Source organism: Amblyomma mixtum, chromosome 2 (assembly GCF_055824585.1).
Source record: "Amblyomma mixtum isolate Tamu chromosome 2, ASM5582458v1, whole genome shotgun sequence".
NCBI lineage: Eukaryota > Metazoa > Arthropoda > Arachnida > Ixodida > Ixodidae > Amblyomma > Amblyomma mixtum.
Genome location: NC_143013.1, coordinates 115,654,162 through 115,668,796, shown reverse-complemented (window position 1 = coordinate 115,668,796; position 14,635 = coordinate 115,654,162). Strand labels below are relative to the sequence as shown.

Below are 14,635 nucleotides of genomic sequence, written 5' to 3'. Positions count from 1 at the left end.
GATTAAACCAGCGTAATGCAAAACAAAAACTTCATTAAAGCCTCGGCTCAGACCAGACGTACAAGCAAAACTCGCTTATAGGATTTTTATGCACGCCTTTCTTGCCTGAGCAAAATATTTCGCCTCACAGAATCACGCAGCTATCTAGCGCGAACCGATTCAGTGAAACGGGGGCAACCGAATGCGGCGAAAGGAATCGGCGGCGAAAGCATGTTGTCGGCGCCACATCTGTGTAAGCATCTACCGTGTGGAACATTTCAAGAAATGAAAAGTGTCATGAGAATGAATGTACCTATAAATATCTTGATGGCTTAGTCGGCGAGATCGATGGAGTATTCGCTTGGTGAGGTGCGCCGTTTTAATTACCGAGGCCGAAATCGCCATCGCAGTGCATTCAAATTACAAAATTCATTCTCATTGCGTGGAAATCGCATTGTCTTCCGCGCAATGCACGGAACCGAGGTGGCACCAGGGAATGCTCTCCGCAGCATCAGAATATTGTGCACAACGTAAGATTACTCAAGGAAAAGGGCACTTCTGGGCAAGATAACTACATCAGAAAAAATTTAGTAGTATCTGGACAGTAGTGTCGTTCAGACTGCGCCTCAACCCTATTTGAAAGTTTCATAGCCAATCACATAACCATACTTCGGACTCTTTTTTTCAACATAAATTGAAACAGGCCTTTTGAAGATCACTCACTTATTGGTTTATTCGGGTAGTAAAGTTGTGCCGGTGGTGTTGGTCCGGTGGTTTCCAGCAACTGGATGCACCGCTTGAAGGGCTTCTCGATGAAGTGACTTCCAGGCGAAGCGATTCACGGAGAAACGAAGAACTTTTATACAGGCTATTTACAGATGGGTACAAGATTCAGTACGGTCGAACTATCCGCGGCCGGCCTAGCCGACCGCCTTCACAGAGGCGAGGGACACCACGTCCCAACAGTCGGAACTGGCGCGCCTTGCACCAGCTCTCAACGGCCGCTACTCCGCGCTCGGCCCGACCGAGCGCCTGACAGCTACGAGTAGCTAGAGCCAAAAGCCCTCGGGCGCGGGTCTCCTCGAGAGTCCACTACGATTTTCCCGCGCCCCTTTCCACACGCAAAAATAAACAGTGCTACAGCTTCCCGCCTGACATCAGTTTTAACGAATAAGAAAGCTCAGAACTGATGTCAGCGCCTTTTCCCTCACCCCGAAATTCCTCCCTACGTGGCTGCGCAATCCTCCGCCAAGTGGAGCGGAGGCGCGCCAGACGTGTGGGGCCAACGGACACTTTCAGCTTCTAACCGTGCTGGCCTAGTATACCACCCGTCGCGTAACGCGACGAAACCGAGACCGTTCTCGCTTGTTTATGGCCGGCGGCTTCTCCCCCCCGGGAGGCAGGATTCCGGGAAGATGGGGGACAGGAGCCCAAGGTCGATGTCGGCAGAGAGCCCCGCCATCTGGAGTGGCAAGGGAAAACGCAAGAACGAACGGGGAGACCAACCGAAGAGCATGGGCGTTCGAGCCGCTCCTCCCCTTCCAACGGCACGCACTAAAACAAAACAAACAAAACGAAACAAAACGGGGAGCGCAGCCTAGTCCACTCTCCTCTCGCGGAATGTTCGTAACACATGTACAAAAAGAGGCGGCAGCGTGCCGAACCCTACAGGGGTTTAAAGTCCCGAAGCAACTCAGGCTATGAGGGATGCCGTAGGGAAGGGCTCCGCAAATTTCGACCACGTGGGGTTCTTTAACGTGCGCTGACGTCGCACAGCACATGGGCCTCTAGAATTTCGTCTTCATTGAAATTCGGCTGCCGCGGCCGGGATCGAACCCGCGTGTTTCGGGTCAGCAGCCGAGCGCCATAACCACTGAGTCGCCACGGCGGGGCCAGATCACTCAATTAACATTGGTAGTTCCCAGCAGCAAAGTCTAAACAAGTCAAGGCAGACTTACTGTCACGTCGTGAATCCTAGCGATCTGAATACAAAGCTAAGCATATCAATTCCGTATAATAAGATTGCGCTCGGTTACCTGGACGATCTTGAGCCCCAAAGTCCAGGTGTTAACACGTATCGTTGTGTCACAGACCAACGGGATGTGGCTCATCGGGAGAGAGCAGAGGGGACTGCTCCGATAGCGCAGTAACAGGCTCGTAGCACGGCTGTTGCTGGGGGTCCGTCAAGTTCTCTCTCGAAGCTCGGCCATCGGCGAACGAAGTCGACACTGGAGTTCCAGGAAGCGCGTCAAGTTCAAAGGCGGCAGTGCGGATGCGCTGTTTTTTTGAAAGTAGAGAGTGCAGGCTTGGCCGACTGGGCGACGGCTGTCACGGAAGACGTCTTTTGGCGTTCCCTCCTGCCCTCCCGAACCGCGCGGCGCTGCGAGGGAGCTTCGCGGGTTAATGCGTCCCTCTGCCCCGTCGTCACCGCGTTAAGAAAAGCGTTTCGACATTGAGGGGAAGGGAAAAAGCGTGCTGGCTGCCGGCCCGTCCGGGTTACAGGGAGCTGAGGACAGTCGGGAGGAGACAGGCAGCTAAAGAGGTTGAGTGTTCTGTCTGCGGGCGTGGAGGGCCGAATTACCGCGCCGAGGTACACGCGTTCTATCGCGCAAGGCCCGCCGCCTTCGACCCATCGCCGCATCGACCGCCACTCGAACCGGAGTCATCGCCTCGGTCCCCGTATGTGAATTGTCCGTCGGAATTTTCTTTTTCCTACCTCTGCAACCTTTTGTATATTCCTACCTTTCATGCACTGTACGCCTTATAGTTGTCCGCTATTGTTGGATGAGTTTACTTTTGCATTGTCTGCCTCCTGCTTGTCTCGTTTCGTGTTCTGTATAGTTTCTGCTACTCCTGCTGTTAGTTTTTTTGTGTGTTTCTCTCTGCCTTTAAGGAAATGCTTGTTTTAAACCTTGAACTCTTTGAGTTCCTTCTCAATGACCGACGCACCGACACACGTGCACCACGCACGGGCTGACTGGCCTTAACAAATAAATGTTGTCCAACGCTCGCTTTTAACCTACAGGGGAGCGTACAGCGGCCCCTGTGCCTCAACGGCTTGCGCCAGGTAGCCGGTTGACGGGCGATAGTTGTGACACGTTGTCTTACCATTACTCCAAGAGACTGCCCAGTCCACGTAGGCCTGAATACGGTGCTCGTTTGCAGGCGTGGAGGATAGACTGGGCACGTCCAGACAGCACCTTAGTCCACTTCCAAGTCCAAAATAAGAAATAGACTCCGCTTTCGCTCTGCTGCGTCAGTCGCGGAACTCAGCGACAGCAACTCGAACCGTTCTTTTTTTATTTTTAATAGCTGCCCCTTTGAACCCTTCCTCAATCCCTTCCTTCTCAATAAGCTCCAGCTGTTCATCCACTGTAAGACGCAACTTTGGCGCATTGCTTATGGCTGCCTACTGTATATACTTGTATGTTTTTTTTTATTAAACGATATGACGCAGTATCTGTTGCACATATCTCGGCGGACACCTGAACCGCGCTGTAAGGGAAGGGAGGAAGGTGGGAGTGAAAAAATAATGGAAGAAAGTGGTGCCGTAGTGGAGGTCTCCGGAATAATTTCGACCACCTGGGGATTTTTTTAACGTGCACTGACATCGCACAGCACACGGGCACCTCTTGCATTACGGCTCCATCGAAACGCGGCGCGAATTTTTTTTCTGGCGACGGAGCAATTTTTTTCTGGCTACGGGCATCTCTTTCTGCGCAACGAACATAGTCCTCACTCGCAGTTATTAATTTTTGCTTGAAACATCGCATCGTGTTAAAAAAATTCGCTGTGGCCTAGCTCGGTTAAGCCCGCTAATTGCGAAAGCAATATCCGTACCTACGCCATGGTTCAACTGGTAGTGTAGCTGGTGGTGGTGCTTGTGGTTAGACTTGTGGTGTAACCACAAGTTAGACCCTTACCTTCTTGCATCTGAATATGCAATCAGCCCGAAATAAGAGTGATGAATTTTGTGCATTTCTAGAACAATTTGACTTTGATTTCACAGTCAACATGTTGACTGAAACGTGGTACAGTGACACCAGTGATGTTATGCATCTCAATGGTTACAACCCATTAGTTTTGAACCGTGAATGTAAGCGCGGTGGTGGTGTTTGTCTATATCTTAAATGTGGAAATGGCTATGAAATTATGAGTGACTTATCACTGTCTACTGATCATTATGAAGCTATTTGTGTAAAGAGTGGTAATTTTGTGTTCTCTGTCATGTATAGGCCACTCGAAGGTGACCTAAACAAGTTCTTTAGTTATTTAGATTTGGTGTTTTCCTCTGTAAATCAGTGTAACTACACAATGGTTCCTGGTGGTGACCTTAACATCGACATTCTCTCTTGCACCGCGAAACAAAAAGAGTTTTTAATGATCCTTGAGTCGCATTCATTTTACAACGTTTTAGAAACCCCTACACGCGTTACTGGAAATAGTGAAACGGCAATTGACTTATTTATTACTAATATTCTTGATAATAATATACTTAGTGGTACTGCAACAGCAGCAATTAGTGATCATTTACCTATATTTCTGGTTGCCGATCAGAAACTTATACCCGCAAAAAATTGCATGCAGAGTTTTAGAATTCTGGATGTTGCAGAAAATGCACTTCAGCTGTTTCGAAACGAAATAGCTATCACACACTGGCATGACTTCCTATGTTACTCTTCGCCCAATGACGAATATGACCATTTTATTTCACTTGTATTTTATTTCACTGTTTTCTTCAATATACAAGAAACATTTTTCATATAAAGTAGTAAAGAAATCCAAACGTGCACGAAAGCCCTGGATGACTAATAAATTACTAAAAATGATAAAAGTTAAAACAAGGATGTATCACAATTTTCTTGAGGGTCGTGACCCCGAAGTTCTAGAAGATTTTAGAAAATACCGGAACTTGTTAAATAAGTGTTTGAAGCGTGCAAAACGCGACTATTATGCACATCTCTTTGATGGAATTACGTATTCTAGACAAGCATTGAAGAAACTGAGTTCAATTTTACCTTCCAGGCATCAGACAAGAACTTTGGAATTAAAAATAGATGGCCAACAGTACGAGGGAAAAGCACTAGGAGAAAAATTCAATGATTATTTTCTCTCATTAGTCGAGAGTTGTTACAACACCGACGCCCAGCGATATCTATCTGCTCCATTAGAACATTCCGTTTTTTTGAATCCTACTGACGAGTGTGAAGTCCTGAATTTATTCCATGCCTTGAAGAGAAGCAAATGCGAGGCTATAGATGGAATAAAAATGCAGCCGGTTAGCTTTGTCATTGAGCTTATTGCCCCATACCTAACCCATATTTACAACCTAGTTTTGTATACCGGTGTATTTCCAGTGCAACTAAAGACTGCTAAAGTGACAGTAGTGTACAAAAGTGGAGAAAAATATAACTTAGGAAATTATAGGCCAATATCAATATTACCAATATTTTCAAAACCATTCGAGAAAATCATCTTTATAAGGCTCACTGGTTTCGTCGAGGCTAACTCTGTTATTGCATCATCGCAATATGGCTTTCGGACAGATAGATCTACTGAGACAGCTCTACTTCACCAAAAAGAATTAATTTCAGATAATATTGAAAGGAAGCAACTAACACTAGGACTATTTGTGGATTTCTCCAAGGCGTTTGACAGAATCAATCATACTATCCTACTAGAGAAACTGTCTTGCTAAAACCTAAAAATAAACTGTTCCAAAACAAAAGCAGTTCTCTTTCAAGCTAAACAAACAAATCTTCGCATTAATCCACTGAAGTTCGATAATACTGAAATAGAATTTTCTTCATCAGCAAAATCCCTGGGTGTCGTTTTTGATGAAAACATGCTATGGGATTTTCACGCCGAAAACATACAAACTAAACTATGCAAAGCATTAGGTATATTGAGAAAAGTACATTTTTTACCTGTCCCCCCAAAATTAATGCTCTATAACACGCTTTTTACACCTCATCTATTATATTGTCATCTTGTTTGGGGTAATGGCACCAAGAAATCACTAAATAGATTGGTTACATTACAAAAAAAATGCAGTTAGAGCCATTTCAAACTCTCCATATAATGCCTACACTTCCGACCTATTTAAAAAGATTACTAAAATTTCTACGCTTTATGAGCGCCAGTTGCTGGCATCTTTGAAATCTGAAATCCATAGAAATTTAACAACATTAAGAGCCGTTGCAAACTTGCAGATTAACATGTCATCTCGCTCCACCCGCCACCATGAACATTGGCACGTTCCGCGATCACGTACTAATTACGGTCTCCACATGCTTCGAAACAGGCTGCCTAGTACACACTAAACAAATATAAGCTAACGGAAGAGCAGCTGCGAGTTCTAACCAAGAAAAAATTATTCGACATTATTAACTAACCTGTACTGTAAGATTTGATTGTATTTTTTAACTAATGCACTCATTCACTGTTTTTGCACTTTTGTTCGTATATTTTTTTCCATTTGTTCCTTGTTATTCTTCCCATCATAAATATTTTATGTCCTTCTGAACTGTCGTGCTTGATGCCATGTTGTTCGGGGAGACGGGCCAGTCAAGCTGCCCTCGACGCAGCTTTTATCCCGTCACCCTCGCCACACCTCGTACATGCCCTGTACTTGTTGTGGGAAATAAACTGAAACTGAAACTGAAACTGATGCATCGGTTATACAATCCAATCCAATCCAATGCAATGTAATGTAATCTAATATAATCTCACGTAATCTAATCTAATGTAATCTAATCTAATACAATTCAATCCAACCCAATCCAATCCAACCCAATCCAATCGAATCCTAATCCAATCCAATCCAAATCAAATCCATTTCAATCCAATTAAATCCAATCTAATCCAATATAATCTAATGTGATGTAATGTAATGTAATCCAATCTAATCTAAGGCCGCCGGTGGTGGCACCGCCACTACTCGCAGACGGCGCGAGATGGTCGCCCAGCTCTTCGGCGTGACGTCACACAGAGGTCATGCGAAAGGTCATTTCATGTGCACCGCCGTCGCACGGCAAAGGCTTGAAAGTGCAAGTAGTAAAGCTTTCGCTTTAAAATCTTGGGGCACTTACGTTCCGCCTAAGGCTATGACGCGATGTCTTTAATGAGCCCCTTCAGCGGCCTGGGGACCACTCTGCTTATCACTCACAGACACTGTATTTTTATTTCGCCATCGTATTTAATGCTTGATTACTCACCCATCTGAGACACTCCCTCCATGTCTTCTTCTCCCTCACATCTTTTGCAATTAAAGCTCAGCCCTTCATACTGTTCTACGTCAAATCCCAGCCTCCATTTAGCGGCGCAGGCTTGCACAGGCCGCATCTCGCGCGTCATCTCTTGGCGCTGCGGCGTACTCCACCGCGCTCGTAGTTCCGGCGGCCGCCGCATGCCATCGCTACGACACATCAATCGCCTTTCTGTTGCTCGTATGCATAGGCTTTGTAAATTGGCGACATTAACTGGGGACGATAATTGGTAACCTTAATTAACTAGATGTTTTTTCCTGCTCTGTAGCCTACTCTCATCATTTTATAGCACTCAACCCAAGCTACTTTAAGGAGGAAGGGTAGAGCGCCCGGCTCATGTCCCAAAGGTAGTATTAGTTCGAGTCTCGACTGGGCCGTTTTTCGTTGCAGCGCAATTGCTTTTCTTTCTTGACACGCAACACGTGATGTTGGTAAATGACGTCACGAGCCTGCAGACCCATGAGAAGTTCTGTAGAGGCATCATCACTGCTCTACTGTGTGATCGTTATGGAGTGTTTGAATCACCCGCGCGAGGTCACGTTGTGGCGTCTCATTGTCATGGACCTGTGGGAACGTCGTTCTCACATCTCCGGGGTTGGCTCCGAACCTGCGCTTTAACGCTATCGCTTTGAACGCTGTTACTTGGTCGGAATGCGTATTAGAAAAAAATGTGACACTCCGATCTAAGTCTCATGGGAGAACCGACATTTCGGCGCCGCAAGAAAATGTTGTGGGGTCACTGCTGATATTCGTTTGCATTGACGTCATTGCTGGAGTAATTAGTGAACAAGTGCATGTTGGGCTTTTTCTCTCGATTATTGTGGTTTGTTAAAGAAATCAGTTGCCGCGGAGCCGAAGTCATTCTGAATTCAAACCATCAGAACGTTCATGACTGCTGTCATCGGTGGGAATTGAAACTTAATGCTAACAGAACAGTCTCCTTGGCAGTGACAATTAAAATATGTAGCCTATAATTTTCAGAATATCCCATATCACGAAGTTAATGAATGCAAACTATCAAGATGTTACTATGCCCAATAAGCATGCATCTAGCATGCGCACTATCGGCAGCAGAATTTACGGGACACGACTGTGAGGAAAGAAATTATTTCGGCTCATTCAGGTAATCAAGAAGGCTGCAATAAATCAAGGTATGAGGTAAGGTGAATGAAAAGGCATGCTCCTAGGGTGGACCTGTAAGCCTTCCTGCCATTAAAACTTTTGTCTCTCACTCTTTCTGTTTTACTGAGAGAGTGACAATGTTATTATTTTTCAGACGCGTTCTGATTCTGATTCTGTATTGCTAGTATGTGCACAGGATTAGCCGGTGCGAAAGATTACTTAACGGCAAAACAAGGCAATATCTCTTATCGCTTATGCTGTGCAGTGATTACTCACGCGCAGTCAAGGAGCACCATAACAAGACAGTCTGTTACCTTTCCATCAGTCTTAACTTACCTGCCTAGCATGCTACAGCAGAACAAAACCACTCGCGTGTGTGGGCATTCAAGCACTGAAACTAACATAGTGTCTTGTAATGACGTTTATTTATTTCATTTATTTATTAAAGCACTAATGCCCTGTAGGCAATACTTCAATTTGCTTAACCTAGCAATAATAGAGCACAATGATTTAAAGGAAAGCTGAATAATTTTTTGAGACCTGAGATTCAAGGATTCAAAAAATTGTTCAAGGAAAAGTACCTGCGTTGGAAGTACACAGCCACCGTACATGACGTCACCATGCGGAACACTATCCGGAGCGTCGCGCTGTGGAGAAGCCTGACCGCCATCGCGGCTTTGTTCACCCCAAATGCTAGGACAAGAAAGGTTTCGTGTGCTGTACTCAAAAGTTTCACATATTCGATTCCTTTAAGCTCACCCAGTTGCAAAGTTATTGAGTTGCCCTTTAAGGCATTGCGAGGTCTCTTATTTCCTTTTTATTCCACCGTAGCTTGCGCTTTGCGAATTGTACCAGTTCACCAGCTCCGCAGTGGTACGATGAAAATCTTCGGCGGGTAAATTTTGGAAGAGGCGGCCACCACTGAGGAGCAATTCTATTCATGGATCCTCTTCCTTTAGTAGTGATTCAGTTCTGTGAAACCGCAAATTGTTCGAGCAGTGACTTGCCGAACTGTGGCGGAAATTCCTGAAAAATCAGATCATATCGAATGCTTTACCCCTTAAACCTACTGACCAATCATTTGTTCCCATTCTACCGGGATTTCTCATTCTAGACTATGCTAATTTTTTTATTCTGCAGGAGAAATATAGTTCAACTTGTTTAGCATGTCTGTAGAATTTTACCTTGTTTCGCGAAAAAGCACTTAAAACCCGCGCATGAGGGTCTCTATAAATAAACATACGTTAGCATTGCAAGATATTGCGGAAATGCTTCCAGTGCAGAAAGCACTGCGGAATCGCGTAGTTGTGTGCATTCATAGTCGTGCAAATTGTTGCAACCTCTGGACGCTGACTGAAATAGCAGCCAGAGAATGGGTTTTCATGAAATCTTAAAGTATACGACTGTTTTGTTTCACTGCAGAGTTCCCGGCAGCCTTGCGTGGAAGCGTGCTGAAATGCCTCTCCACAAATCCCACAGCAGCAAAACAGGTGAGGCTTAAGAAAGGAAAAAGCCATACCAAATCTATTTCCCTTTAGCCGTGACAGCATTTCGCTGCTGATCAAGACGCATTGGGATGAGCACCCGGCTGTGGCCGTCGCATTAAAATGCGCGTGTGTTTTGATTTCACTGCGTGTCAAACAATCTCACGAAACCGAAGCAAAAGCAGAGCTTTCCTTAAGGACGTCCGCGATGGCCCTGAGTCCACGATAGACACAGGACGTAGTCTTCGGAAGCCATAGTTCTGGTGAAAGCGCCAATATTAAGTGAAAAATACCATGGTGTCAGAGCACGATTGTTTGGTATCTAGGCATATTAGAAATCATCTGCCGGTATCAGGAGTGGCTGCTGGCAAATAGAAATCGACGAAAGCGGCCGCGAAAAGACAGCCTTATCCGCGCTCCACGTCTTCTTCGAGTTCAAGATTATGTAATTCGGAGTGCACTCCGGGCCAGCAACTTCTGCTGAAGCAGCAAAAGAGAAAAATTGCCCCATGCCACTGGATGACACCGCTGTCTTCGCGACTGATTTTGACGAACGGCTGCCGCTTCGCTTGTTACCATTCTCAGTAGCCTAACTGCGTCCTCCAGCAGGAAAAAGCCTCCCTACTGACCTACGGTCGCACTTACCCACTTAAATTTTCCAATTCCGCCGACCCGCCACTTGACTCTCGTTTTCTGCTACGTTTCATCTGATCTCGCGCATGCTCAGCTTCCCTTCTCATGCGCGCGCCCCCCCCCCCCCCCACACACACACGCGCACACACAAACACACACACGCACACACACGCACACGCACGCACGGTCACGCACGTACACGCGCACACACGCGCACGTGCGCACACGCACGCACCCACACACACGCGCGCGTGCGCATGCACACACACAGCCGGACGCCAGCTTTAGACACACAGTTTCCCAAACCTCTATCAGAAGCACCTATTCTTTCCACCCAATACCATGCTGCCCGACACGCAGCAGCGCTAGGCGCACTCTCCTCCACTCCTAAACCTCATAAACCAAACCAAACCTTTTTGGAATGCTGCGACCGACCGGGGCACGAAGCACCCATAGCCGACTCAACCATCTCCTCTTGGGAGGCTGCTTTGTCCGGCTGAGACCTGGGAGAACAGCAACGGTCGATTGAGCTGGCGCTCAGGGCAGCAACAGACAATAGAGAGCTGCACTGAGGACACCACCGCAATAGGTTGGCGACCTACTACCCACCAATCTAACATCACTAAAAAAATGTTTTGCTTCTCCTCTTCCTCCTCGTCCTCTTGTGAGCTAGTCCGTTACTCTCAAGAACCAGCTGTCATTTTCTTTCCGCAGGACATGCCCTGTACATGCACATTTCTGGACATCAGCTAGGATACCATTAATTAACTCGCGCTTGTTCTATAAGCACTCTGCTCTCTTTCTGTATGTTAACGTTACCTCTGTCAGTTTCCTTCCTCTTGATCGGCTCACTGCCCTCAATTTAACAAGAAGCTGTTTCATCAGCCCCAAAGGTTTGTGCCCCATATAATGGGTACAGATAAGATACACCTGTGGTAAACTTTCCAAAAAATTCCAAATGCTTTGTGTATTCAAAAGGCTTTGCTTAAGGGGAGCGGCTGTTCTTATAGTCGACGTTGTTAGCAAAGACGGCGCACGCCACAGCTGCAGAAGGCAGCCGCTATCACACAATTTCCCCAGCCTGCTGACCTGAAAGACGTCGGAAGATTTCTGAAACTTACTTGGGACTCTTACCGAGAGGTTTGTGAAGGAACTGTCGTGCATTGTCGAGACACTGACTCTTCTCACCAACGCAGACGTTTCGTTCCGATCGGAAACGAGGCAAATCGAAGCTTTCAAACAACTTCGACGCCGCGAGCAAGTACCAGCAACCCTCATCCACTTCGACGAAGACGCTGCAATTGAGATGCACATGATGAAATAAGCCTAGATTTCTGTGCCTTAGTAGATTAAAAAAAGAATGAGCCACAACGAGTCGTCTCTTAAGAACAACGCTCTCCTAAAAGCAGATGCTAACTATTTCACTGCGTAAAGGGTGCCTTACGACCATCTCGGCTGCCTCGAAATTCCCCCCCATGACTTTTCTGCAAGACCCATAGAGGTTGCAAACCACCAGTGTACTATGCGCTGGCTCGCCAACTTGAACTTAAGGGCTACCTTGCTGGCTGGAGCTAGCGACTCCCAGAGTTCAACGTCACCGTGGTCGACAAGTCAGGCAATTAACACTTCAGTGCAGACTTCCTCATACGATTCACAGTTGGGAAAGGAGGTGCCAATGAATGAAGACTATAAGGGCGCCTTCTTGGGACCCATTAGCAGGAGCACTTTAGCACAGTAGCAGCGGACGTACCCTAGGCTGCAAAACCTCGTCGAGTACCTGAGAGGGAAGACTTTTTCAGCCCAGGGAATGTTGAAGTGCGACTCTTCCTCCTCCGAATAAAAGAACCACGTTCTTGCTGAAAAACAAGAACTCCTCATTTAAGTCCACCTGCTATCATGACCTTTACGAACCTTCCAGAAACCGTTCTGCCAGCTTTTCGCGACAAGCAAGCCCGTGAGTCTCCTCAGATTCATCCGCGTGTTCCGTAGAATTTAGAGTAGGTATTACTGGCCTCGTCTCTCAGCAGACGTCGCACGCAATGTGAAATTCTGTCGAGGCTGCCAATGACGATAGATGCCTACAGCAAGCCTAGAAGGATTTTTGCACCAAATTCAACCACCAGTGCGACCTTTTCGAACAAAAATTCTGCTAACAAGTGCATAACTATGAGAACTGACTGCATGTCCAGTTACGCTGAGGCGAAAGCTTTGTTTCGCAGGAGCGCCGCTGAAGTTGCGAAATTTTTCGTTGAGAATATCGTCCCTTCTCACGGCGCCCTCGATGTTATCGTCACGGTCATGGCAACAGCGTTTACAGCCGACATACCACAAGCGATTCTGCACTACAGTGGGAGGCGTCACCGCAAAAAGACAGCCTGTCATCCGGAAACAAACATATCCTCACATAACGCCGAAATAAAATCATCGCCTACCTGCTCGGAACGCATTTTGATATCGAGCACAAGACCGAGACATCGTTTTCACTTAAAATGCCACAGTGCAGAAAACGACTGGTCTGGCATCGGTGAAACCGTACACAGCAGAAAATCAAGGATCACGATCGAAGATACACTACCAGAGGTCATTGATAAAACTGACATAGACGTAGCCACCTACCTTCAGCGTTTAGAAGGAGCCTGACATCTCCCGGTTGCCCATTAAAGACAAGCAACTCACCGATGATGTATGCTTCATTGTGCGACGACTATGCGAGCCCTACAAGCCAGGCGACGGTGTGTTGATGTGAGCATCAATACACCATCGTGGGACTTGGTGAATAACTTCTACAGCTTTATTTCGGGTCCTACAAGATAACTTCTACAACTAAATGAACTGAACCGGGAATTCATTCCTGGTTCAGCGGCAACAGTGTCACGCATGCTCAGAAGGGGTGCACGTTGTGCGATTTCATCCGCGATACGCGCGCTAAGAGACGCTGGTGATTGCGTTCTTTATCTTCTTCTTATCTGCGAGAGAGGTAAAACTATGAAGCGCCTTTCGCTTTCTTCTTCTCACTACTCATCATCATCACCATCGTCAGCCTGACTACGCCCATTGCCGGGCAAAGGCCTCTCCCATGTCTCTCCAATTAACCCTGTCCTTCGCCAGTTGTGGCGAGCGTATTCCCGCAAACTTCTTAATCTCCTCCGCTCACCTAAATTTCTGCCACTCCCTGCTACGCTTGCCTTCTCTTGCAATCCACTCCGTTACCCTTAAGGACCAGCGGTTATCTTGCCTTCGCTTTGCATGCCCTGCCCAAGCCCACTTCTTCCTCTTGATTTCGACTAGGATGTCACTAACACGCGTTTGTTCCCTCACACACTCCACCCGCTTCCGATCTCTCAACGTTACACGTATAATTTTCTTTTCCATAGCTCGCTGCGTTGTGCTTAACTTGAGCTGAACCCTTTTTGTTAGCCTCCACGTTTCTGCCCCCTAGGTGAGTACCGGCAAGATACAGCTGTTGTATACCTTTCTCGTGAGGGATATTGGTAAACTTCCATTCATGATCTCAGAGAACCTGCCATATGCGCTTTACCCCATTCTGATTCTTCTAGTTGTTTCCCTCTCATGATCCGCATCAGCTGTCACTACCTGCCCTAAATAGACATATTCTCTTAGCACTTCCAGCACCTCGCCACCAATTGCGAACTGCTGCTCTCTTGCTAGACTGTTGAATATTACTTTGGTTTTCTGCATGTTAATTTTTAGCCCCACCGTTCTGCTCTACCTGTCTGACTCATTGATCATGCTTTGTTGTTTATGTCTTCAGTGACTTAGCAAGGCAATGTTATCAACGAATCGCAGATTACTTAGGTATTCTCCATTAACTCTTATCCCCAACTGTTCTCATTTCAGGCCCCGGGATACCTCTTGTAAACAGGCGGTGAATAGCATAGGCGAGATCGCGTCTCCCTGCCTGACACCTTTACTTATTAGAATTTTATGGCTGACTTTATGGAGAAATATGGTAGCTGTGCAGTCGTTATATATATCTTCCGATATTTTCACATAACACCCTTCTACACCCTGATTCTGCAATGCCTGTATACTGCAGAAGCTTCTACTAAGTCGAATGCTCAGTACTGTTCTCTATTCCCGGAGGCACTCGGTATTGTCACTTTGTTACATACGCGAGAGACTTAGGTG

At 46.5% G+C, this 14,635-nt stretch overlaps 1 protein-coding gene across 1 annotated transcript in view; it reads left to right on the top strand.

Annotated features, from left to right (window-relative positions):
• Positions 1-14,635, top strand: part of LOC149360660 (uncharacterized) — a 72,101-nt gene that overhangs the window by 16,645 nt on the left and 40,821 nt on the right. The window contains exon 2 of the mRNA XM_089572449.1: positions 9,792-9,859. Coding sequence (XP_089428575.1) covers positions 9,792-9,859 — 68 coding nt within the window. The remainder of the gene's footprint in view (positions 1-9,791; positions 9,860-14,635) is intronic.